A 27,082-nucleotide genomic window follows, 5' to 3' on the forward strand; every position below is an offset into this window, starting at 1 on the left:
AAAAATATCTGATCCCTGTTAAAATGAAAAGATACAATAAAAAAAATTTTAAAAACCCAACATAGGTAATCTTTATGACCTCATTTTTTCCCAGCTAGTTGGGTTTTTTTGTTTTGTTTTTTGTAAGTGGTTTGCCGTTACTGTTGCATTGTGTACCGTGACATGCTATAATGTTTCTATGGTAAAATTATAATATTACTACATAAACTATGAACTGTTATCTTCAATCTTTCTTCTTGCTCTTAAGAACAGGTGCTATTTCAAGACGAGACAATGATAAACCATATTCTGTTATTATTGATCAGACCAAGGTTTCACAAATTAGGAGAATGAATTATTCGACAGCATTTTCATGTTTGCTCCACTGCTTACAAAAATGCATATTTTGCTCCAAAAATGTGAATGCCTTCTGTATTTAAGAATATGTAGAACATTGATTTCACCATCCTGTCTTAGTTTATTTCTTACATTTAGTGCAGTATGTCATATGAGTGAATTTAATAAAGCTTCTTAAAGAAATCCTAAGAAGTCAAAAATCCACTAATACTATATCATGTATATATGATTCATCTGCATATTAATGTATTTTAAGTGAATTTAATACTGGTGAAAGATGCTGGTATGCATTGCCAATCTAGAAGACTTAATTCCTCTGTTTATTGAGAGATGATGTATAGTACTCACAGCAGCAGCACAATCTTTCCCACCAAAGTGCCTCAATCATGTTTTGGAGGATTATCTTTAGCTAGTCATGGGTGACTATTCAGATGTAGATGCCATTCATATTTGAGGATGGTAATTGTTGAACTCCTGAGTACAAATGTCACTCAGAGGACCCTTCTCCCAGTAACTGACTTCACGTGTGTCTGGGAGAGTATACCACAGTTCCTCTCCAGTGTTTACGCACCATTATATCCGGTTTTCCCATCTCTGCCGAGACTGAGGGTAGTTCAGTCTTTGTACTCTTTCACCTTTCTGATATGAGTAACAACAAATTTGATGGTTATGGTATTGGTGATGGTTTTTGCAGTGTAAACACTTGCTGCCTTGAAATACCACTTCAAATTGGCTACTTATCAGCTGACAGATGGTAACTACATTTGACTATTTTTTTTCTACCTGATTTTTATATCGTGAGGCCTGTTCTTTAACTTTTCAGTGCTAAGAGTTGAGATTTATTCTGATTCACTAAGGAAAAGAAAATGAACTGAACACAAAAGACCAATTTATTTAGTGAAAGAAAAGAAGGTAAGAGCTTTTTTTTATTATCTGAACCAAACCAGTCTGATTCAGTTCTAGTCCCTGACAAAGAATCCTGGTTCTTGAGGGTACCAGACCTGACAAACATCTCAGTGCAAATCTTACAGTTGCATACTATAGCTCCAATCCTGCATGGTTACATGGGAAGGCAGGGGTCTGCCTTCTCTGAGTCAGTTGCAGGACTGTGGCCATAGTGTGTAGTCAGTAATACAGTTCATCTGCAAACATAGTCTGCATACTGTACTTCCATTAAGCAGAAAGGGAGAAATGTGCATAATATAGTAATGGGATATTATTCCTGCAGTTCCATCAGTGTGATCTGCATGCGTCAGTACACTGAATGTAGGGAAGGTTATTACAGAGGAGAGACATCACAGTCACTGGAGAAAATTTAATTTCCAGAGAGACACCATTACTGCTAGAACTGTGCAAAAAAACTCTCCCTGCCAGTGAAACAAGTAGAAAAATACATTTCATGAGCAAATTACAAATGTAAAAATAAAAAATGAAAGACTTTTGTTCTTCTCCTTAAACTGTTGCCTAGTTTTGGTGGAATCTTAAATCTGTCACTTTACCTTAAAAATTGTTTGTTTTTTAAAACAAAATACTGTAATCTAGGAGGGAAAATTGTTAGGTTAGCATAGATCAGTCACAAATATTAACACACACACACCTGGGGATGTTCATTAGTCTGTCACATACGGGCTCAGAGTTGCATTATATTACATATAAATAAAATAATTTGAAAACATAGTGCTGTCACTTGGAAAGAGTTACGGTTCTGCAGGACAGAATGGAGGATTGTTGGATCTCTTTGGAGCTTATGCTCAAATAAATTGGTTAGTCTCTAAGGTGCCACAAGTCCTCCTTTTCTTTTTGGAGCAGCTATTTTTTAGAGCAAGTCCTCACTGCCGCTTACAACAAGCTGTGAGAGTTTTACATTTCAGAAGAAGAAATCCAGAATGGCAATATGTGGAGATTCATCGTTCCAGTAGATAGGTTTACTATCTGGAAAGGTATTTGGATACCAGGAAGAAGAATAGTCTTGAAATTAAGGCTCTGGACTAGGAAATATAGGTTCATGTCCTGTGTGACCCTTGAAAAATCATTTGATCTCTCTTGGCCTCCATTTTCCGTCTGTAAGATGGAAATAATATTATCTTCTTTCTCCTCCCCTTGTGTCTTGTATATTTGGCCTGCAAAGGAGCAGGTACTCTCTCTTATTATGGGCTTGTCTTCACCACTGCGCTATGAAGAAGCTCTCCCATCAGTGTAATTACTCTGCCTTTAAGAGAGGCAGAAGCTATGTCGGCAAGAGAGCGTCTCCTGCCGACATAGCGCGCTGTAGACACCGCTTTAAGTCGATGTAACTTACATTACGCAAGGAGGTGTTTTTTCACACCCTTGAGTGATGTCAGTTACATTGACTTAAGCAGTAGTGTAGACAAGCCTTATATATTTGTATAGTGCCTAGCACAAGTAGAGACACTAGTTTTGGCCGAAGTCTGAGAGTGCTAATTTCATAAAAATAGTAAATACTAATAACGAAGGTGATAGGCACTTTACAACTGCCTGAAATAGGCAGGGAATAAAGCTAACGGAAATTGCACATTTAAAAACATATGAAGTTGCTTTATACAACAAGAAAAAACATGTTTTGTACATAATGTTCTTTGCAGTAAATAACCAGCTTTTATTGCTGGTGAACAAGCAGATGTCCTGTATATCAACTCATAATTCTACAATGCAGCTAGAAATGGAGGACACTGATAGATCCATGGGGAAATTAGATTATAGGGCTGATAAACTATGAAATCAGTGGAGCTATACCAGGAAAGAATTTGGTCCATTGTTTTTCACCTTATAATGGCCACGATATCTGTTAGATGTGCAGAATGGGACTCTATGATGCTAACTGCAAAACATGGAAACCAAGCTTATTATCCATTTGGATTCCCACCAATTTCCTTGGCTAAATGACAGAGTCATTATGAACTTCTACCTGTTCTGTATGTAGCCCTTTATAAACTCCTTGCACTTCACATTATTATTCTTTGTTTCTCAGTTTTTCACTGACCTTTCTTCTGCTTTCACTGACCTTTTCTCACCTTTAGGGCTTCTCCTGTCTATTGTCAAAAGTCTACTCTTGTATTAAACAACATTTCCCGCTTGCCTCGTGTTGATTTTTCTCACCTCTTCATTTGTTGACCTTTTCTAGATTCAGGACATTTATGTAGTGTAACCTTTTCCTAATGACTCACCCATCCACCCTTTTACATTTCCTTACTCTAGCTCAGTACTCTGCATCTTATCAACATTGTCTTATATCTTCATCTGTTTTTCCTATCATTGCAACAACTGTCACTGCACTTATTGTCACAGTTTTTATAGCACCAGAATTATTTGTTATTTTTATATGTTTATATAGTATCATAGATAGGCATGGCTTTTTCCCCAAGTCAGCCCCAAAATTGACTAATATTACAAAATGACAGAATCTCAGGCTAAGCAAATAAAATGGAAAAGCCAAAATACAAGAGCAATGGAATCAGAGTAGTAAAACGTGCAGGTGATGATTGTTCATGTTCTTATCAGTTTCTTTAGCACACAGAACTGAGAATCAAGAATGGAGTTTTCACAGGTCTTTCTGCCATCACAATTAATCATAAGCTTTCGTGAGCTACAGCTTACTTAATTGACACAAGTACTCCTTTTCTTTTTGCGGATACAGACTAACACGGCTGCTACTCTGAAACCAACAATTAATCATGTTGCCTCAGGCACTAAAGACCCTGCCATGAGTCTGTAATGTTTTTAGTTATTGTTCTTGGCTGATTCAGCTCAGTTTATTAAATGGGTTAAGTGAAGACTGTTCAGGGGCTAATTTTTGACTAATTACATATTTTAAAAAATGTATATGGTTTTAATTACATTTCACATTAGTGAAATGACAGACTAAGCATTTTTATTTCTTTAATTAAATTAACAGTGCCATATTCGGGGGGCTCTTAAAATCAAAATACATTTTAATTAGAAATATGTAGGAATTAATCTACCTAATTATAAATGTCACCCTTTATTTTAAGATAGATTGAAAGTTTCAAAAATGAGTAGTGATTCTGGTTGCCTCATTTTTTGAGTGCTCAAGTTGAAACTCCTTAAAGGGGACTGATTTTCAGAATGGTGCTCCTCACTTTTTTAAAGTGAGGAGCACCACATTGAAAATCAGACCCTTTTAGAGTATTCCAAGTTAACATTCAAACACCGAGGTACTCAAATTCTCTAGTCACTTTTGAGATCCTTGGCTTAGACATCTTGCCTGAAAAAAGATGAAAACCACATTATATTAGACTAGTTAGATATAAAAGCCAACCATGCCTCTTGGAAATAGATCACCCCTGAGGAGGGTATGCCATGTGTTGCATTTGTGCACAAAGAACAAACATACTTTGTCAGAATTACCTTTATTTCTGATGAGAGACACGAGGTGGGTGAGGTAATATCTTCACGCAGCTCACATTGGCCAGGAACAGTGAACCGTGGCCACTGTGAGCTGCGGACAGCCGTGCAAATGTAAACAAATGGGCCACAGGTTGCCCACCACTGCTATAGATAGTCCTAGTCCTGCACTGTAATAATTGCCTAAATATTTGTTTAACTCATTTGGCTATTCAATATTATACACTTCTCTTTTCTCATGCCTGATTGTGCACCACTGAAATCAATGGGAGATTTACCATTAACTTAAATAGATCCTGGATCACTTCCTTACCCATCACATTTCCTATTCTACAACTATCTGTGTGAAGCAACTGCAGGATTCAGAAGTTTAACTAACACAGATACAGACAGACACCCTCCCAGTGATCCCACTAAAATAGGAAATTAAATTACAACAAGAAAAGGAGGACTTGTGGCACCTTAGAGACTAACCAATTTATTTGAGCATGAGCTTGATGAAGTGAGCTGTAGCTCACGAAAGCTCATGCTCAAATAAATTGGTTAGTCTCTAAGGTGCCACAAGTCCTCCTTTTCTTTTTGCGAATACAGACTAACACGGCTGTTCCTCTGAAACCTTAAATTACAACAGTCTCTCTCTATAAATGCAGTCCATTCTTGTCATTGATTTCCATTGCTTAATGTAGTGTTACTTAAGACTCGCATGCTGATATTCAGAGTCACTGACCATCCACAGCTCCAATTATTTTCATTTAATTTTTTGGGCGTTCAGCACTTCTGAAAATCAGCTCCCTTGCCCCTAAATCTGCAAACATTCTAAAAAGTTTTAGGTGGACAACTCCTATTAAAATCAGTGGCAGTATTTCAGCATTCTTCACTACTCTCTGAAAATGTACTGTGCTCCTTAACCTAATAAAAGGGTAAATCTTTTAATTAAATAAATGTTTAGATAACCGAATGAAAAATAATACCTACAATCTGTTTTGCTTGCTTTTGTTTTGTGCCTCTCTTATTAGGATCTTATTTATAGATATGTTTAAAAACATGAGGGGAAGTCTCAACCATGACTTGAAAGAATCAAGCTCTCTTAGGGAGAGAAATGCCATTTGTAAATGGTAGCATCAAGTCCATGCATTATTTACGTTATCATTAGCTTTCTCAACAGTAGTCCTATAGTGTCTGGTTTGAGGGTTTGATGTTTGCATCAATTAAAAAAAAGTTAATTTTAGAAATGATGCAAACAAATTCAGACTAAAGCAAGTATTTGGAACATATGAGTAAGTCACGGTAATTTTCATAATTGATCTACTTCCAATTTATTCTGTGCTGTCATCTTAGATGTCTTTCTTATCCATGCAACCGGAGCTTCTAGTAGTGACCCTACATTAAGGCTAATTGGTGAGCTAATGCTGTGACAACATTTCAAAATGAAATGACTTCCAAGGTTGCTATTTTGTGGAAAGTTAATTTCTCCTTCTTTCTTAAGGATCTGGTCTGACACCAGTGGGAATCTTCCCACTGACTTCAACAGGTTTTGAATCAGGCCCAAAGTGGTACGTTAATCAGGGGTGAATTTAATATTAAATTCTTACTGGTATGGGGGGGGTACCGGCCCCCAGAAGGGGCGGAGCCTCAGGCTGAAGGGGCAGGGCTGGTGGGGTCAGTATCCCTGAGCCAGCCCATCCACACTGCCTGGCCCCCGCTGCCTGTGGCTCCAGCAGCGATTAAAGAGTTCAGGGCTCCGGCCGCTGCCGCAGTAGCAGGGGCGGCGGCGACCAGAAGCCCCGGGCCCTTTTAAATCGCTGGCCTTGAGGCAGCTTCCCCTTTTGCCCTCCCCTTCAGTGGCCCAGGGGAGGCAAAAGGGCCAGCGTCATTAGAGCACTGCTGTGGCAGTACTTTAATGTGGGCTGCGTACAGGCCGGTACCGGCATTTTACTGGTGTGCCGTACCGACCCGTACCAGCCCACTGTCACCCTGAAGTTAAGTATTCTGTAGATAATAGTGGGCATCTGCAACTATGGCACTGCATATTGAATCCCCAGTTTAGTATGATGTATGGCTGCACATATCAAATATGAAAGCAGATGAATATTTTGTTGTTCATTTACTGGGCTAATAGAAACATTTGCTACTGTTCTGGAAAATTAGCTTTAAAATGGTGTTCACTGTGCCACAGTTTGCCAACAATTAATCTAACAGAGTCAATGAACAGAACTACATGCTAATAACTGAGGTATTTCCTGTAGCTCCTGTCTTATTCATACTGTAACATGATAAATTAAAAATCTGCAAACTGATATTGATTGTTCACTAGAGAATAAAGTATAAACAACTCTGATGTCCTCATACATAGCTTCATATTTTATACATAGCTTTATATTGTATGTTGCATCAGATCATACCATAAGTCTTTCGGTCGATGTTTGACTATTCATCCATCTGTACCATTCTGTAATAATACAAATAACTTCCCCTTTATAACGCCCCTTTCCAATAAATAAATTGAGGCACCCAAAATCAGAAAACAGTTGTGATAGTTTAGGCCAGAGTGACTTATTCAAGGTCGAAGAGCAAATCTGTGGCAGAGGCAGGAAAAGAAGTCCAATCTTAGTTCTGTGCATAACTAAAGCCAATCAACACTTCAAAAATCATGAAAATGACAATATTTTTGAAAGTTTTTTAGTATCATTGGATTTTGAAATTGACCTTTTATCCAAAATATTTGATTTTTTTAAATCAAAATGGTGATCAACATTTTTTATTTACAGTAGAACCACAGAGTTATGAACACCTTGGGAATTGAGGTTGTTCTTACCTCTGAAATGTTCATAACTCTGAACAAAATGTTATGGTTGTTCTTTCAAAAGTTTACAACTGAACATTGACTTAATACAGCTTTGAAACTTTAATATGCAGGTGAAAAATGCTGCTTTCCCATTTTTTTTAGTAGTTTACATTTAACACAGCACTGTACTGTATTTGATTTTTTTTCCTTTAGTCTGTGCTGCTGCCTGTGTACTTCTGGTTCCAGATGAGGTGTGTGGTTGAGTGGTCAGTTCATAACTCTGGTGTTTGTAACTCTAAGGTTCTTCTGTACCGAATTTAAACAAAAAATGATAAACATTTTACAGGAAATGAAAAATGTTGGTAGTGTCAGAAATTTTGGGTAAAAAGTGTCTTCCTATGCAGCATGGGGCACGGGTCACTTGCAGGTTCATAGTGTTAACTATGAAGTCTTTAAATCATGATTTGAGGACTTCAATAACTCAGCCAGAGGAGAAGGGTCTATTACAGGAGTGAGTGGATGAGGTTCTGTGACCTGCAATGTGCAGGAGGTCAGACTAGATGATCATGATGGTCTCTTCTGGCATTAAAGTCTATTTTGAAAGGCTATTTTTCCAATTAAATTTTTTTTCATTTGAAAATTTTTGTCCACTTCTGGCTTTAACCTATAATCCTTACTGCCAGATGCTGGGATAGGACGACTCAATAATTGTCCTGTTTTGTTGATTCCCTCTGAAGCATCTTGCACTGGCCACTGTCAGAAGACAGAGTACTAGGTTAGATGGACCATTAGTCTGACATAGTATGAACATTTTTATTCTCTTCCCCTCTTTCTCTTTGCATATTTGTTCTGTGCGTGCACATAAAAGCTATGCTCATACCCACCATAATGTGTTTCATGATAGTATTTGTCTCCTGACACAACTCTACAAAGGAACAAAATGTGAGTGTAGCTAAATGACAAAATAAGAATTCAACTGTTAGTTGAACACAACTGTTAATTGCCTAGAGCTGCAGTGCACAAAAGATATACTCTTAAGAATTTCATCAACTTGTATAATAATAAATTTTAAAAACTGTACAGAATACCACTGGGGTTTTAGGACATAAGAATGTGATTGTCTGGTTTGGAGTTCCTGCTCTGTCTTAACACTGGAAAGGGTGTAAGCATTCACTTTAGGTTTAGAGAGAAACTAGTTGTCAAAATGAGATTTATCTGCAGACCTCCAAATTTTCCCTTGATCGCAGCTAAACAGCATTCATCAGACCTGAATGTGAAAAAGAATCTTTGCTTTTTAGCAAATTGTAACGTAGCTCTCAATTCACCTCCATTTGTGCTGTCTTCTGCCAGTGTAAACCAAGATGCGCAGCTTGTGGTGGGGAGGAGGAAGTTTCGTTGTAAAGGCCTGGCAGTCTGAAAAGTGACACAGCTGTAGTGGACCAGTGCAACAGGGAAGTGGAGGACAGAATACTGGGGGATAAAAAGGGCTATACAGAGCATTGTATCGTACTCAGTGCTGGCTGGTGTGTGTGTGTGTGTGTGACTTCCCTGCACCTTTAAGCGGGGGGGTGTTTGGCTGGCTGGCCAAAAGAAGGGAACAGTGCTTTATGGCTGGTGGGGAGGGGGAGAGGAGAGGAGAGGAGTAGGGGGGTGAAAACTGCTGCAAAAAGGGTCTGCGTGCTCTAGGGTGAACAGATAGCAAGTGTGAAAAATTGGGACGGGGGTGAGGGATAATAGGCACCTATATAAGAAAAAGCCCCAAATATTGGGAGTGTCCCTATAAAATCGGGACCTCTGGTCACCCTAGCGTGGTCACTGACTTATCCCCTGGGAATGCAGGATTTAAAAGTGGTGGATCTGCGCATGAAGCCTCCCATCTTACACAGACCAGACCTGAAGCAGCACCTACCCTCCCTCCCCTTTTAGATGGTAAAATACCAGGTTTGGTTAACACCTACTGTGGGCATTATGCTAGCCGTCCCTTGTTTGGGGGGGCTGGGAAGGAATTTTGCCCTTACCACCATATTGGCTTGGGTGCAGTTGGGGTTTTCTTCGCCTTCCCCACAGCAGGTTCAGGTGGGTTCTGTTCATGCATGGCATGACGGGCGGTAGACCATATGTCGCAATTCATTATTTAAATGTAGGGCAGATGTCCCACGTAGGTACTCCATAGGAAAGGTATACAATGACCGGATAAATGACTTGGAAAAGGACTTAAAAAGAGGTGTTCATTAAAGGAACGAAAGAGGGGGTGGTTGGGGACTCCTATGATTGGCATGGCAGGGAGCCAACCCCCAATTCTTATAGCCCACCTTAACCCTCCTATGGGGTGGGGGTGGATGGTAAGGTCCCAGCAATGGATTTGCTGGAGAGGAAAAGAGGGGGAGCTGTAAAATCCCCCTGGGTAATTATGGAATAAACAGGGGGTTACCTGAACTGTACACTTTTATCTGCTGGTTAGTCCCAGACATCTAATAATAAAGTTGCAGCCTGATTAAACCCATGTCAGATGTCTCCTGTCCTTCTTTTGGCATAGCCAGACAATAAGCAGAGCAGTTAGAGATGTACTGATTCTATGTATGCTTGGCAGTCTGCTGGCAAGGTTACTATGGAGCTCCTGGAAGAAAGTAAAGCTGCCCTTTCCCAGCATAGTTCCTGGAGTAGACCAACAATGGTAAAAACACCTGTCCTCCCTCCTTCTCCCCACCTCCACCTCTAAGAATCAATCCCACACCTCAGGCTTTAGCTGGTTTCTCTGGTTAAATTTGCATCTCTCTGTGCCAGCTGGGGTGAATCTAGCCCACAGTGTGCCAATATACATTTCATTGTTCTTGGACTCTTATTTCTAGTCTAACCACTTGTCATCTGAGGGAAACAATATAAATAATTAGGGTTACCTTTCTGTATCATAATATTCCAGACAGCTGAGCAAAAAGACTCTGCTCTATACTATCCATGGAATGGACTCACCTCCTTGAGAGAGTAATTGTCTATGATAAGCCTACATGGAAGCAAGAGAGCTTTGTCCCACTGAGTCTTTCCAGAGACCATTTTCCTTTCATAAGGGTCAGCCCTGCATGGTGTTGAGTAGTGCTGGCTGGAAAACAATTCCATTTTGCAAAAATATTTGAAATTTGGTTTTGTTCTGATGTGGAACAAAACCAAGACCTTTCAAAATTTTTGTGAAAAAATTAGTGCGCCTGTAGCCAATGTCCCAATGGTTAGGGTGATCATCTGGCATGTGGGAGACTCCGGTTCAAATCCCTACATTGCCTCATTTGTTTTGGTTTGAACACAATGGTAATTTTCAACAGAAAAAAAGTTTTGCCAAAAAATTTTGGACCAGCTCTAGTGCTGCTTGCCTTCAACTCCCATTGACTTCAAATGGAGTTAAGCCCACTCAGCACCTTAAAGGGTGATGCCCATTATTCCCCTCTCACACCTTTTGAGCAGTTGCGTGTATAGTGAGTCTTGAGCTAGGGAAACACAGTACATTTATTGGAAGGCTGCCATAAATAGCTTCCCTCATGTTGGCATAATATAGCACACTGTGCTTTCTGGTTCCAACCGGAAGACACAACCTCCATGTTAGGCTTCACCAGCAAGAAGAGCTGCCATACCACCGCATGGGCCAGCTTCATTGTTTCCTATTTTTTAGTTTGATAGTAGATTTTGATTGTATCGGCTCTGGCTGGTGATTATGCTTTGCTTTGTTAAAATAAGTAGCTTAACTCTTGAATCTTAATCAAACCCTGTTTGTTGTTTTCTTGTTGTGATCCCTGTTGATTTTTTTCCTCCTCTGAAACCAGCAAAGAGATAGTGGTTTGTTTCAGTTTGTGAAACTCATAATTTTTTCCAGACTTTCCATTTCACGCTGTTTGAATTTTATTAAGATCTCTTTACACAGGAGCTGAATGTCAGCTATATGATGCCCTAAGGTAACCAAAATGTTGCTTTAATGCCTCAAATCTCTTGAGACATTTCGTTTGTACCAGAAGCTTCTTGGAGACCTGTGGCTAAATACATAAAATATTTTCAATGTTTCCAGAAAGACTTCTGTCTCAGGTGGAATTTAATACAAATATTTTTATTTTTACCTTCAAATTGAATTAATGCCAAGCTTGCTAATAACCCTCTACTGCTCCTTATTGAAACAGATTGAATCTCGTTTGGTTAGTTGGTTTTTGTTTTGAAAGTGTGGTGATACAGTATATTATAGTGAGATTGGATTTTCTAAAGAGTGTGATTCTTTATTTTCTTTTTTCTATTCAACTGCACATCTCTATTGACTGTTAGCAAATATTTGCACCAAAAATATTTTCTCCACACTTCTCCTCCCCTCTCCCCCCGCCCACCCCCAATCCCTTGAAACAATTTTTGGAGATTGATCTTGACTGTTCTTGTACACCTTCCAGGAAAAACTGCTGAATTATGCCTGATGCTCACCTGATGTTTTATGTTAAGATCAGTCTTGATATCATCTGAACAGTTTAAGCCTCTTCATAAATATTGAATACAATAATCCAGTACAGGAATAAGATTAAGGACTGCAGGAAGTATTACTAATATTAAAGCTGGTCAAAATTTTTCAAAATTCAAAATTTCAATTTGTGTCAAAATTTTGACAAAAAAGGATAAAAATTATATGAAAGTTACATTAAAGTTAGTCATAAAAAACAGTGTAACTTTCATATAATTTGAATCCTTTTTCGTCAAATTTTGACACAAAATTCCTTGACCTTTTGAATTTTGAAAAATTTTGACCAGCTTTGATCTATATGCGTAGTCTGGGAGGGGGATTTATTCATGGGTGTTTATTAAAGCAGGGTAAGTAAGCTCATTATGTAGAATTAGAATTTTTTTGTATTAATGTAAAAGCAACTTTTAAGATTTTTATAAGAAACATAAATAAATAAAACTGTAGGAACTTTTAAAAGGCCAAGATTTTAAAAAGTGACTAGTGATTTTTCATTGCTAGATGTGAAGCACTGGAAAAGGCAGCTGAGATTCAGAAGGTGGGTGAAAAATTAGGCCCCTTTATGAAAAATTAGGCCCCTTAAAGGTATCTCAAGTGGGTCATCAAAAAACGGAGACACACCAAAATCACTAGTCACTTTTCAAAATCTTTGTCTTGTAAATTTAACAGAAATTATTGAGCAGTTGAAAAATTGTGTTTACTAATGGCCCAGGAAATCAAATATTTTCCTATGTCAAATCATACTAAAACTCTTGATTGTTAATACTGAACCAAATTAATAAACCGATTTCAACTCAGCCTCTAAAATTGCACACACAATTATTTGTGTGCTGATTTTTGCATGCCCAAACCACTTAGTAGGCTGACTATTCAAATTATCTGAGCAAATTCCATTTACATGCATAAATGTAGATTTTATGGGGCCACACGCAATATTGCAGGGTGTCGTTTTGGAAACTGGGGCCCTAAATGTCTCCTTCACAAAGTTCTTCCTCTTGAACCAATATTCACTTTAACTGCCTGCCCTTGAAGGTTTATTCACATTTAAAAATCTTTCCCAGTTCAGTTATTCATCTTATCTACCTCTCTTCTTCCTCCATATATTGTCGTGGGAAAGTCCTGAGAGTACTTACTTTTCACAAAGGAAGAAAAGATTATTTTTATTTATATTGTAATTTGCATTATTTTAATCTACTTGTATAATACAAATAAAGTTCGTAGTACGGAATGTATTCATACTGACTGGCTTCTGTAATCATCAGATGAGTTGTAGAAACTGCCTAATGGAAATGTACTCCAACAGTATGAATATTATCTCTTAATCCCTTTAATGCTCGCTCTCAATACAACCTCTTTCCAGTGATAGACCACAATGGCATTTTTGAAGTGCCAATGTTCTGTTAAAATATCAGCACAGTGAGGCACGATGTACCTTGTACATTTGGCAGTAATGAAGTGGTTAAGGGACTTAAATTTAATTACCTAGTCACCAGTACAGGCATCTGAAACAAAGCCATAAATAGTTGACTGCATTACTAAAGGTTTCTTATTTTATTATAAAGACTCCTCTCATTCAGTTCAGATTATTTTGGCTGGATGACTAAAATTGAATCGAAAGGCTACATTCACAAAGTTCTGCACACACATATCTCTCAGAATACATTTCTTTGCTAGTAGAAGTAACCATGCAGAGGTTCAAAATGCCACAAATTTACCTATGAAAATTGAGAAGTCATTTCCAACAGCAGGGTGAGCACATGAATTATAGAGGTCAGCGCATTAATTTTTAACTGTTATAAAACAAGTACTCACTTTTTTTTCATTCCTCCCACTCCCTAAATCTTATCCCAGGATGTGTGACACAGGAGAAGGACTGTTCACCTTTCAGACAAGGGAAGGAGAGATGATCTATCAGAAAGTCCATTCTGCAACACTGGCAATAGCTGAGCAACATGAAAGACTAATGATGGAGATGCAGCAAAAGGCACGGGTAAGATCTTACCTCCCGTATTTTAAAAACTTCCATTGGTGAAGTGAAGGGTTATGATGATTGCAGAGTACAGCTCCAGCTAGTTATGCCATAACTGTGTGATTTAAAAAAAAAACGGTCCCAACAACTTTGATTTTTTTTTAAAGATGATAATACACAAAATAAAGAAATAATCCATCAGGCTGGATGGAGCAAATTCAAAGAGTGCATGAAAAAAGAAACAGAAGGTAATTTTCAACTACATCCTGGAATTTTGGGATGATGGTTTGCATAGTCCTACCTCCTTCTTTGTATGTGTGACAAAGCATGCAGCAGCACACTACACATATTGGAATTTGGAGAGCAGAGATCCGGGGAAGCCAGAGAGAAGGGAATTGCAACACTTACAGTGAGAAATGATGGCTAAGGATTTATGGGCAGGAATCTAAATAAAAAATATTGTAGAACTGGAGACAGGAAGATTTACTGATATAGGAAAGGTGAGAAGAAGAGAGTTCAAAATCAAGGTTAAAATGAAGTTGAAGACAAGCAGAAGGTCCAAGCCAAAAACGGCAAAGAGCAAATGGAACTGTGTTTAGTGATGTTCCAGTTGCCCAAAACACTTACTACTCTACAGAATATCTTAGTTCTATTGGTTATAGCATTGCCACCTTTCTAATTGTGGTAATAAGACCCCTCAGGCCCTACCCTCTGCTCTGCCTCTTCCCAGCCCCCATTGCTTGCTGGATCATCTCCACCTCCCTCCCCCTACCCAGCTGGACTCCCTCTGCTCTGGAACTGGGACGGGAGCTGCTGCAGCCAGACAAGGAGCCTCCCTGCAGATAGGAGGTGGCCCCAGTTGAGCAGGGACTAATGTGGGTTAATGACCTGGCGCCTTCCTCCCACCCCGCTTTAACCAGGTTTGTGGTCAGTACATCTGATCAGACACTGCCAGGTTCCCTTTTTAGATCGGACTTTCTGGATGAAAACCAGGCACCTGGCAACCCTAAATGCAACGGTTCCCAAACTTTTGAGGGCCACGCTGCCCCCTTATCCGTGTCCCTGCCACCTCCTGCCCCACCCCCAGAGCTGGGTACTGCTGGGCAGGGGCACACACACAGGGGTAAGGGGACAGAGTCTGTGGACCGATCCGCTGTCAGGGGCGGAGCCGCAACCAGGCCACAGTGTGGGTCGACATCCAGGCCCACAGCCTGGTGCGGCTCCACTCCCGGCCCCACCCTGCCCACAGCCTCAGTCCTGGCCAGAGCAGAGCCACAGCCAGGCTGTGGTGGGGGTCGGCAGCCGGGCTCCCATCCAGGTGTGGAGCCACGCTGAGGCTGTGGATGAGGCCAGTCGCATGCTGGGAGCCGGCGCCATGGCTGGGGTGGGAGCAGAGCTGGGGCAAGGGGTGGCACTACCTCCCTGCCCCCCATGGGGGCTGGCCTGGACCCTCTGTGCCCCCCCAACAGTCCCACCATGCCCCCCTGCCCCACAATTTGGGGACCATTACCTAAATGGCACCTGGACACAGAAGGCAAAAACCAGACTGTCCAGATAAAACCCAGGTGGGTGGTACCCCTAATTAGGTACATAATAAAGCAGCTTTTTTACAGAAGTGATTGAATATTAGAGATGGTGTCATAGGACTCTGTGCTCACCACTGGATGGCAGCCTCTTTGGGCAATCCTGGAGATTAGCTCTGCCCAGTTCACCACCCCCTTTCTTCTTTCTACAATCTGCAGCTCTCCTCCTGCTCACAGAGTCACAGCATGGCTGCATCATGACTCTGGCCTCTGACCAGATCACACTTTGATTCCCCTTTGGGGGTGGGGGAAGTGTCCTTCAAAGTCTTTCTGCTCAAACAGTGTCAGGTAGTCCTCACACCTGCCTCCGTGACCCTGGCAGTCTTCTAGTTCACTACCCCAAGCAGTACCACTCTGCAGTATTTGCTAGTGCAACCAAGGCTCACCCTCTACTCTGTGTTCCAGTTCAAGACCCTATAGTAAGTGGTTATGGTCTGTGACTACACCAATGGCCCCCAGACTCCTCCGGGGGGCATGGAATCAAGGAGTCATAACTGGCTGCTTGATAGCCACCCCCCAAAGCAAAATGGAACTTTGATGCAGGAGGAATTGAACCCTGTATGTCTACTGTTTTGGGGGCATTTCAATGAGAATAGCTACAGTTTGCTTTATTTACTTATTTATTCATGGGACTTATTTTTCAGGACTTCCCACCTGCTCTCCAGCAGCTTTACTGTTTACTGAAATTGTTTTGGCTCTGCCATTAGATGACTGTTTTAAAAACATCTCTTATGGTGCTTCTGACCATATGGCGAATAACATTAAATTCTTAGAGCAGACTGAGAAATATCCACCCAATGTCCTTTATACTTGTGTCTCTGGGATGTAAACTTGATGGTGACCTCCAAAGGGGGCAAAATAGCCTTGTGAACTGTTTTACTGCTTTACGGTTTATAAAAAAGGCCTGAAAGTTTGTTGATGTATATTAATACTCAGTAAGTCCAGTGTTACCTGATTTTACTGGAGCATTTACTGGAGGTCTCATATATATGAGAAGCTCCATCAGACTGTAACTGAAGAGGCATGAAATCTTTAACAAAAATAGTTTTCCCTTTAGTTAGATTGCATTGCATCACATCTCCAATATTGTAATCCTACCATTGCTCCAGATGGCCCCTTTGTTCTTAGCAGACAAGTTGTGAATGTATAGTGCAAGAAAGCAAACAAAAATATGTTTTAAATCTAGGATTAAGAGGCCAAAAATGTATTTTAAATTCTGCCTTCAAGTTCCCACTTTGGTCTTGTTCCCATAGCCTTTACTAGTTAACTTTTCCTTTTTTTCTGATTCTTTTTATCTTGAACTGTGTGCAATTAATATTGTATTAGATAGGGATTTTGCATTTAATTTTTATGAAACTGAAAGTGAAGGAAACAAAACACAAAAACTGAAGTTTAATAATATGTACATTATTATATAAACCAGGAAATTAAAGATGTGAGGCTAATTCCATCCATACTCCTTCCTTCCAGTCTCAGTAATGAATGAATGAAAGAAGGGACTGTCTGTAATAGCTTTGATTTTTTTGTACGCTACATCCTGAACATTGTAGCATTTTTAATACTTAATGCTCTAATGCTATGTTTAAATTCCTTCAGATTAAAATTGTTATAATCCAATACTGTAAAAGATTAATGGAATTTATAAAGGAAATGATTGCGAAGCTTTAACCATAGCAACCCTGGTGAGGTATATAGATTATATACTCCATTATGAGAACTAAAAGCAAAGTGGGTTACTTTAACATTCATAGAATACCAAATTCTGTCAATAAAGAAAAGGCAAGATTAATTTTTCCTGCAAGAGGTCTGTCAAATAAGGGTATTGCTAATAGCTAGTAGCAAAACTTACTCAACATTTGGGGAATTATGGAAACAAAAAGCCTTATTTTATCTCAGTATAATAAGCAATAAACTAATTTCTCTGCTAAGAAACCTACTGCTGAACAGTAACACTAACGGTGTTGTGTGCTGGAAAATTCTGTGGGTTGCAATGGATGGGAAAAAAAATGAATCCTTCCCAATACCCTCCAAAAGGCATGAAATGGCAGCAAAGCTTCTCCATAGCAGCCACTGCAGTATCAGGGATGCAATTGCTCTGGTGTCTCGTATACCCTTCCATCACCACGATGGAAAAGAATGGCAAGTAGATACATGTAGTCACAGACACATACACTTGGTGCCTTGCCAAATTCCCCTCCACGCTGTGGCATTGGGAGACCTCCTGGAACAAGAGTTAAGGCACCCTGCTCAATTGACCACACTGCTTCTGCTGCAGTCAGAAACTTACCCAGCCATGGGAGGCATGGATCGTGTTTTCCCCAAAGTTAATGCCAAGAAAAAACAGACATGCCAAATTTTACACTGTCATGCACTTTCTGCAAAGTGACTATGAAATATTACCAGATCCCCGCAGCAGCATTTTACACTCCCTTTGAACAGGTCTAAATGACTCCACAGGGTACAGGGCACTGGACAATTGTGCTTGATGTTGGAAGTACCTTACTGACAGAACATAAAAGCTGTTTTCTAGTGTTGCAAAACTTTTCTTTTCTTTTCTTTTCTTTTTTGCTTTTTGACAAAAATAGAGTGACAGAATCACTGTATTTCTGAGTATTATGTTTTGCTGGTGTTTTATTTTCACAAAAATATTTAAAATAATGTGTTTATTGTTTAATAACATTTAAAATTAAATAAAACAATGACTGGTTTCTATTGAAGGCTTTTTTGTGCCATTATGTTATCTATATTAGCTTATTTCTATCTTTGGTTTTATCATTAGTAAGTTGTACGTGTAACTATTTGTGCAAGATGAAAAGATGTTATTGGCTTCCAGGGTACTTTTTGTTTTAATATTTGTCTCTTACTATTTTTGGTACATCTGGTGCTTGTAAATGTTGAGAGAATGATTGAAATCCTCTGTGTATCAAAAGAAAAGCAACAGCACTAGTGCAAGTTTCACCATACTGCTACACAGGTAAAGCCTCCTAGTATAGACACAGGGTATACTGGCAAAGGGGTGCTTTGGGTGGTATAGCTTATACCGGTTCCCCAAACAAAATAAACTGCACTGACAAAAGCACTTTTTTGCTGGTATAACTGCATCTATCCTAAGGCTTTGGTCAGTATAAAAATATTGTAAAACGACAATCACACCTTAACCAACATTACTATATTGGCAAAAGTTTTAGCTGTAGACCTCGTCTCTAGGGATGAGAGAATATTTCACTCTCTATGCCCATTCAATCCTTTGCATCTCTCTTTTTACAATCAATAAGGATGACAACTATTGCCAGTTCTACTGGTAATTATAAAAGAAATTCAGAGATTATCAAAGCATGTGAACGCAGTTGTTCCTAATGATCCTTATGTGTCTAATCTCTATGCACCAGTAAAAATTTCGCACAAGTCTTTCAAGTGGGACTCTTAGGCCTGATTCTTCTCAAACCTACCCCCGCTTTACACTGGTATAACACCACTGACTTCATTGGAGTTACTCCTGATTTACACCAACGTAAAGGCACACACAACCAGTCTCGTGTTTGGATGTGTAGAATGGGGAATTATGGGTTGCAATGCACTTTGATCTTTTTGAATGCATAGGGTAAGTTTTATTGTTCTGTTTGTGAGTGAATGACTCTGTTATGATTGGCTGAGGACAGAGATGTGTAATTTAATAGCCCTAAAAATTGCTTTTTCAAGAGGTGGCAGTAAAACTTCATTTACGTCTTCTCAAAAGAACTGTAATTTAACATTTTTAATATAAGGTTTGAATAAGATGAAAACAGCTGATGTCAGTCGTACGTCAATAACACTAGAAACAAAGTATTTGGAAAACAGAATTTTATATATTTGCACAACAAGTACAATTTTAGTAAGTGTACAGGAATTATAGGAAGGTGATTCACTAGCACAGTGGATGAGAAAGTGATGAAATTTCAGAGGGTGACTCTTTCTTCTTCTGATATGAGACATTTTACAAAAGATTAACCTCTTACAACTAACGGTGTCTATACGGCTCTCTTTCACTCTTCTCCTATCTATGTTTCTGTAAGTTATACTCCAAGAATTATTTTGGGGAAGTTCTGTGGCTGTGTTATGCAGGAGGTCAAACTAGGTGATCACAATGGTCCCTTCTAGCCTTGGAATCTATGAATCTACTTCTATCTCAAAGTCATATAAATTTAAACTGTGTCATTTAGGCAAGGAGAACAGTAAACGTGTTGACGAAGGAAACCATGGTACTCTACTCAAATTTTGATACCCAAGGGGATATTGTTCTACCATTTTTCAGATATGATAAAGAACCAAGGTCCTAACACTTGTAGTCGTTAATGGTCTTGTTTCACTTTGTGTAAGAGCATAGGTATTGAATGTGATGTCCTGGACAACAGTCCAACTGCTTCCAAATTTTTCCCACAGTTCCAATTTGATACAATATTCTTCTTCATTTCCTGTCCTAAAAAATTATATATTGTTGCTGTGCACTTTTATAATCAGCTGGTGCATCTCACCTCATCATCATAATTAATGTTAGGGGGCTTATTCCTTCACCCACTTACTTCCCAGGTCCTTCTCGCATGAACAGAAAGCAACAATACCTGAAGTCCAAAGGTGCAAACAATTCGATGTTTATTGGGGTGAACTTCCAGCAAACATGATTCCAGTTTCCTTCCTTAGTGTCCCCCTTCCCAGCTCTGACACCACAGAGCCTTACTTGTGTCCCTGTTCCCATTCCTGCCCTTAGCTAAACATGATTCCAATTTCTCCACCCCTGTTCCCATTTCCCCCACACATACACCCACCCACTTCCTGATTGACTGCAGACTATATAGGAAGACTTGAGTTCTGCTTAGCTATACCTTAACCAATCATTTTACTGAAATTTAACTAACCAATCCTAACATATTGTAACATGATTATTTAACCAATTATATCCCACCACCTTAATTAGTTTACACCCAGCAAAATTAATTATACAGCAGACAGAAACAATCACAGACCCAGACAGAGATTATACAGACAAACAATAGGGAAATGGGGACTACAGTGATAGAACAACAAAGAAATGAGGATTTCACATCCCAGCTATTGATAAGTGAGTTCTTGCCAGACAGGATGCTATCAAACTAAGTTTCTTTTTACATCTTCTAGGCACTTCCCTTTCTCTGGAAGCGATAGGCATTATCAGGATTGTATTCCTAACAGCCCAATAGCACCTTATTTCAATGTGACTAGTTTGGAATGTGAGGATGTGACCATTTACTTCCCAGCTTATGGCTGCCTCTGCTCCTTAGCCAAAGGCCTTAGCCTAAGAACAGGCCCTCAAACTGTCACAGTAAGAGAAGGCCCTTACACCAGCAGACAGTGATTTTGATTCTTTCTTTTATACCTCTATAACTAGTCAAGTGATAAGAATACACCTAAATTCTTAGCGTATAGGCCTTTACAGACAGGCCTAAATATCTATATCCTAACAATAAATATTTTTGTTTTTCTAAAAGATATGCTCTAGGAATAATTCTGAGGATGTTCTATGGCCTGTGTTATACAGGAGGTCATACTAGATGATCACAATGGTCCCTTCTGGTCTTGAAATCTATGATCATTAGTCTATATGTAGGTGCCTGCATTCCAGTATCTCTTTATCCACTCCTCCAAGGTGTTGTGAGGCTCATTTAGTTATTGTTTCAAAAACTCTTTGAGAACTGAAGATTAAAGTTGACATGGAAGTTCAACATTTTTATATTATTATTATTATCATCTCATGAAAAAATTGTCCAGTTCAACTCCAGAGAGCTTTTGAAAAAGTGAACCTATCTCTCCTGTCTGATGTACCCAAACACTGAACAGCTGGTAGTGTGCTATTTCACAGTCTGTGATGAGATTCCGCCCACTGGCAGGTCCCTGCCAGCTGTAGGCATTATCAAGGAAAAATGTGTACTGCTGTTTTTTTTTCTCAGTCTCAGTCTGTGTACTCCTTAATTTTAGATTTGAGTATTGTAACCTCAGTTCCTATCAGAGTCAATTAGTTGATTCAGAAGTCCTGTTGGAATATAATATTTTTTCTATGACCATCTATCATGGGGACCTTTACTCACCACTGGATTGCCTCCTTCTGCCCCACGTCTGGGGATTAGCTCTGCCATCCTGATGCCCTCTTCTTTTGGTCACCAGCTCATCTCTTGGTCCTTAGGAGCTGCAGTACCTCATCTTTGTGTCTTAGCTCTCCCAGTCACAATAGTCCTCCATTTCCAGAGTTCTATCAAGTTCTTCCACACCATCCCAGGTCGTCCTTAAATCCACTGCTCTGGCTGAGCCACTCCCTAGGTGTCTAGATTGAACAGACCCAGACAGTCTTCAAGTTCATTGCCCAGACTGTGCCGCTTATTCTGTGCTGGTAGGGGAAGCCAGATCCTGGGTTCCTGCCCAGGGGCCCTGTCTCCAGCAGCTAATGTCTGTACTACCATGAACCTTACTGCCACTCTTCTGGAGTTTTTCTTGCCTTGCCTATCCCAGATTCGCATTCTGCACCCTTCTAGCTAAACCCCTATCTCCTAGGTCTGATATGTGGATTTTGTGTTATGGGGGGCAGTTTTGTGGAGTATGTGTGTGTTTTGTGTGTAGAAGGGGGAACAGATAATGAAGTGCTTACACGTGAGTTGAACTGGTGTACTATTTAGTGTGGGTGGATGGACCAACTGTAGAGGGATGGCAGGGGGGAAGGGAATGAAAGAGGGGGTAGGAGAGGAAACTAAAGAAGGAACAAAGAAATATAGGAAGGAAAGAAGAGAGAGAAATAGAGAAGAGAACATTGGGAGGCTGTGACCAAATGCACACCTGTATTTACACCTTACACACTATAATAATAATCTTTGTACAGAATATGCCTTGTGAGATATTATTTAAAAACTATCACCTCACGGGTCTATAATATCATGGTGAAATGTGTGTAGCAACATTATATGTAAAGTTACGAACATAAAATTATATTATGACTGTAATGTGGTTACCAGATGAGTCTAAGAAGTAGATAAACCTGTTTCTAAATACAAAGGACAAGCTGACACTTCTAGTCAGTTGAGGGGCAATCACGTGTCAAGTGGCCATTCTTTGGCAAGGACGCGGGAGGGGAAGGAACAGATCAATTTACATTTTAGCAAACAACAGCATGTAATCTTTCATCACAAGGCTCTATTACTCCAACCTCACTGTGGGAATGAACTTTATCTAGGGGTAATCCTGAACAAAATGCATTTCAAAGGGTGACCGGACTATAAAGGTGAGGGGCAAAACCACTAAAGGTATTCTTTCTCTCCCTGTCCATATTTCTCTTTTTTTCACCAACGAAGACAAAAGTAACCAGAGCTTTGGACTTTTGGGAGGGGTTCTGACTGAGAATTTGGTCAGCCCTGTTGCTGGGAACATTTGGTAATAATTTTATCTTGAACCAAGTCCAGTTTAAGTTTTAGCATTTTATCTTTATTTCTCTTGTAACCATTTCTGACTTTAATGCCTTGTACTTGTAATCACTTAAAATCTCTCTCTTTGTAGTTAAATACTCTTGTTTCATTTTTAATCAAAACTAATCCAGTGTTGTCTTTAAACTGGACTGTTTGGGTAGCTCCCTTTAAAGTAGCAACTGTTGTACATTGACCCCTTACAGGGGCAATGGGCCTCCAATAACTGAAGTGTCCAGGAGAGGCTGGACAGTGCAGAACTCAAATTGTTATGGGAAAATCCAAGACGGGGAGTGTGTTGGGGTCACCCTGCAAGTGGTATCCAAGGCTGGTGGAAGCCAAAGTGTACTGGCACCTTGCAGCTATACACAGACACTAAGGATGTGACCTGTATGCTGTCTGGCTGTTTGCCTGGCGCCCAGGTTGGGAGCAATAGCAGCAAAGCATTGTGAGGCATCCCAGGTTGCATGGTAGGTCTGGATTGCACTCTGGAACGTCATAGAGGGTGAATGAAGAAAGAAGGGTGATGGAGAGAGAGAGATGCCTCAAAGATTATGGGTGGAAGAGAGATATGGTAATATGTAGGGGCTTCTGGAGAAGGGAAAGAGATGGGAAGAGTTGAGAAAAATAATACAAAGGAAGGAAAGGTATAATGGAGCAGAAAAGGGAAGTATATGAGGATGAAAATGAGAGGCTGGAGAGGAGAAGAAACCTTAAGGAATTGATGGACAACTCTAAGATTAGCCATTTTTGTTTGTTTTTATTAACCCCCAGTTCTCATTCTTCCTCCACACAAATTCCACATTGAGTCCCTTATTTTCCCTTCTCCCCCGCACTGCACTCTCTCTATTTAATTTGTCCACTAGGCCTTCATCTTTAAATTCATTCCCAGACAGTAGTCCCAAAACATGATGATTGTAAAAAGGGATGAGATTCTGCTAACATTTGTGTGCTAAAAAAGTATATTTAGATATTTCCTAAGAAGTGGAAAATCTGAAATTTTGAAAATCTCATGCACTACTGAGCTGTCGGTGGCAAAAGCTACAAAGGTTCTGAGAGATACAGTATACCTTCTTTATCAGAATCCTCTTTAGAAGACAGGAAAATTCTGTGCCTGTTGAAGACTTTTCAAACCAACCAGTGTCCCTCAGTGAATGTGCAGCTCCTGTTAGTGACAATGGGAGGTGCACATGCGTATCAAAGGGAAGACAAACATTCTCCCAGTTCAGCTGGGAATCTCCACAGGGGAGCATCAGACCCTACTCATCTAGTAAACTTTCCCTCTGATTTGTTTTTTGGTCCTCTGAGATATCTTATATTCAGGGTTCTGAAAGTGCATTGCAAACAGGAATTGATTAAACTTTTTCCTCTTTTTCCTCTTTTCCACTTTTCATCTTCTTTCCCAGTCTCAGCTTTGAATTGTCCTTCATGATTGGAAGAATCCTCCTCATGTCTGCCAAAAAAACCTGCTTCCCCTTCTTCAAATACATCCTAAACCCCATCCATTAATCCTCCAAACATTGATCTCCACATCCTCTATGCCTCAGTTGTAGCCCTGTTACTTTAAAACAAGATTTTGTTTGTTGCATTGACAACATTTTGGGACAGATATCTAGGGTAAAATTTTCTAAAAGGCTTAGAGGTTTTTAGGTGCATAAAGAAGCTGACTGCACTTGGAGTTAGGTGCTTTTGATAATCTCACTTGGCACCTATCTGCATCTGTAAGCACCTAAATATGTACAAAGATCTGCCCCTACTTGATTTATGAGCCTAAGCCCCATTAATTGTCAATGAGACTTAGGGCCCTATATGTCTAATTCACTTTTGAAAATAGGGCTTAGACTTCTAAATTACATAAGGGCATTTGAAATGTTTACCTTAATCTTATTCTTTGTAAAACATTATGTACATTTACAGAGCTATGGAAGTATTTAAAGGGACTGTATCAGCTTAAAACCCTTGCTAGAAAATGAGACAAATAAGTGAAGAAGCATAGAATTTAGCATGAGCGAAAAATGTGGTGTGATTATTGGCTTGTTCTCGAAGAGTCACAGGTAATAGGAACATTAAGTTAGGAATGTTTGCTGTAATTATTAGATGTCTGGGGCATGCCTGACTGAACCCTGTTTGGCTACTCCCAGCTCTCCCCCAGTCTAAACTTTGAACAGACATTTAATATATTTGGGAAAGGAAGTACTTCTTCACACAATGCACAGTGAACCTGTGGAACTTGTTGCATGGGGATGTTGTGAAGGCCAAAACTATAATGGGGTTCAAAAAGAATTATATAAGTTAATGGAGAATAAGGCCATCAAAGGCTATTAGCCAAAATGGTCAGGGATGCAACCCCATAGTCTGTGCATACCTAGCCTCTGACTGCCAGAAGCTGGGAGTGCATGATGGGATGGACCATTCGATAATGACCCTGTTCTGTTCATTCCCTCTAAAGAACCTGGCACCAGCCACTTTCATAAGACAGGATACTGGACTAGATGGACCATTGGTCTGACCCAGTATTCTTAGTTCACTTTATGCACACTTTAGACAATTTAAGACAATTTGTTCATTTGTTTTTGTTTTTTAATAGTTTCACTTTTGATTCTTAGGCACAAGCACAATGTCACAGTGTCTGGGTAGTACTCACTGCAACAGAATGTTAAAATCAACAAACAAAACTTTTTTCAGGGATTTTTTTTTCAATATCTTGAACACATCTCCCTAAGAGTTTTCTATAAAGCCCAGCACTGTAATATCCATGGGCTCTGTCGAGCCTAGTGCTGAGGACTCTGCAGCTGATCCAGCCATAAGTGCTTTACTTTAATATTAAACTATTAATATAGAGTTTTGAGAAACATTTCTCTTGTACAACGTTCTAAATTCCCCAACAGAGTAGCTGTTATTAGCAACAATACTAACAGATAAAACCACACAACGCTCTCATGTGATAGGTATTATTTTAATAATTATATTAATGAGTAAACTGATGCACAGAGAGATTAAGGCCACATTTGTCTGCATATAACTTGCCCAAGGTCATAGAGCAAATCAATGGCACTGCTAGTAATAAACCACTGCCAAAATGGAGTCCTGAATCCCTATCAACATCTTATTCATAAAAGTATTAACATTTGGAAGAAATGTTGCAATTCTGGGGAAATTTGACTCATACCCATTTTCTCCCACAGTTTTGTGAATCCCTATGTATGTGTCTCCCTCCCTCTTTCTCTCAAAAACAAAAACAAAACAAACAAACAAACAAAAAAACCCACACCACTGAAAAGCCCTCCTCTATTCATGCACTAAGCAGCTCTTTCGAGCAAATTGAGGGGAATTGAGGATGTGTAGCTTTGATGCATAGAATCATAGGACTGAAAGGGAGGTCATCTAGTCCAATCCCCTGCAGTCATGGCAGGACTAAGTATTATCTAGACCCTCCCTGACAGGTGTTTGTCTAACCTGATCTTAAAAATCTCCAATGATGGAGATTCCACAACCTCCCTAGGCAATTTATGCCAGTGCTTAGCAACCCTGACAGTTAGAAAGTTTTTCCTAATGTCCAACCTAAACCGCCTTTGCTGCAATTTAAGCCCATTGCTTCTTGTCCTATCCTCAGCGGTTAAGAAGAACAATTTTTCTCCCTCCTCCTTGTAACAACCTTTTATGCACTTGAAAACTGTTATCATGGCCCCTCTGTCTTCTCTTTTTCAGACTAACAAACCCAATTTTTTCAATCTTCCACCCATGCCATATGCATCATCCAGTTGGTCATACTGGGACCCATATGGGTGGAGGTAAAAAACATGCTAGAAGTGCAGATTGCCATGGTAACAGATGCAATTAATTTCTTTTCTTTTTTGAGGCTGGAACTGAGCTGTGTTGGGGTGGCTCTGCAAGAATTTTTTTTATTAAATGGTAACCGTGGATTTCAAAAAGGTATTCAAAGTTTCAGGGCATGTGGTCATACAAATACAACCTAAAATATACCAAACAAGTCTGGACAGGAAGGAGCGTTGGGAAAAGAATTGCTTTATTAATAAAAAGTAAATGAACTAGAAAGAGCAATGTAGGTCAACTTATACCAATTCTGAGTAC

At 39.6% G+C, this 27,082-nt stretch overlaps 1 protein-coding gene across 3 annotated transcripts in view; it reads left to right on the forward strand.

The window, feature by feature from the left end:
* DOK6 (docking protein 6) overlaps window positions 1-27,082 on the forward strand; it is a 453,595-nt gene that overhangs the window by 311,532 nt on the left and 114,981 nt on the right. For all 3 annotated transcript variants that reach the window (XM_048840154.2, XM_048840153.2, XM_048840155.2), the window contains one exon: window positions 13,833-13,971. In XM_048840154.2, coding sequence (XP_048696111.1) covers window positions 13,833-13,971 — 139 coding nt within the window. The remainder of the gene's footprint in view (window positions 1-13,832; window positions 13,972-27,082) is intronic.

Source organism: Caretta caretta, chromosome 2 (assembly GCF_965140235.1).
Source record: "Caretta caretta isolate rCarCar2 chromosome 2, rCarCar1.hap1, whole genome shotgun sequence".
NCBI classification, from domain to species: Eukaryota; Metazoa; Chordata; order Testudines; family Cheloniidae; genus Caretta; species Caretta caretta.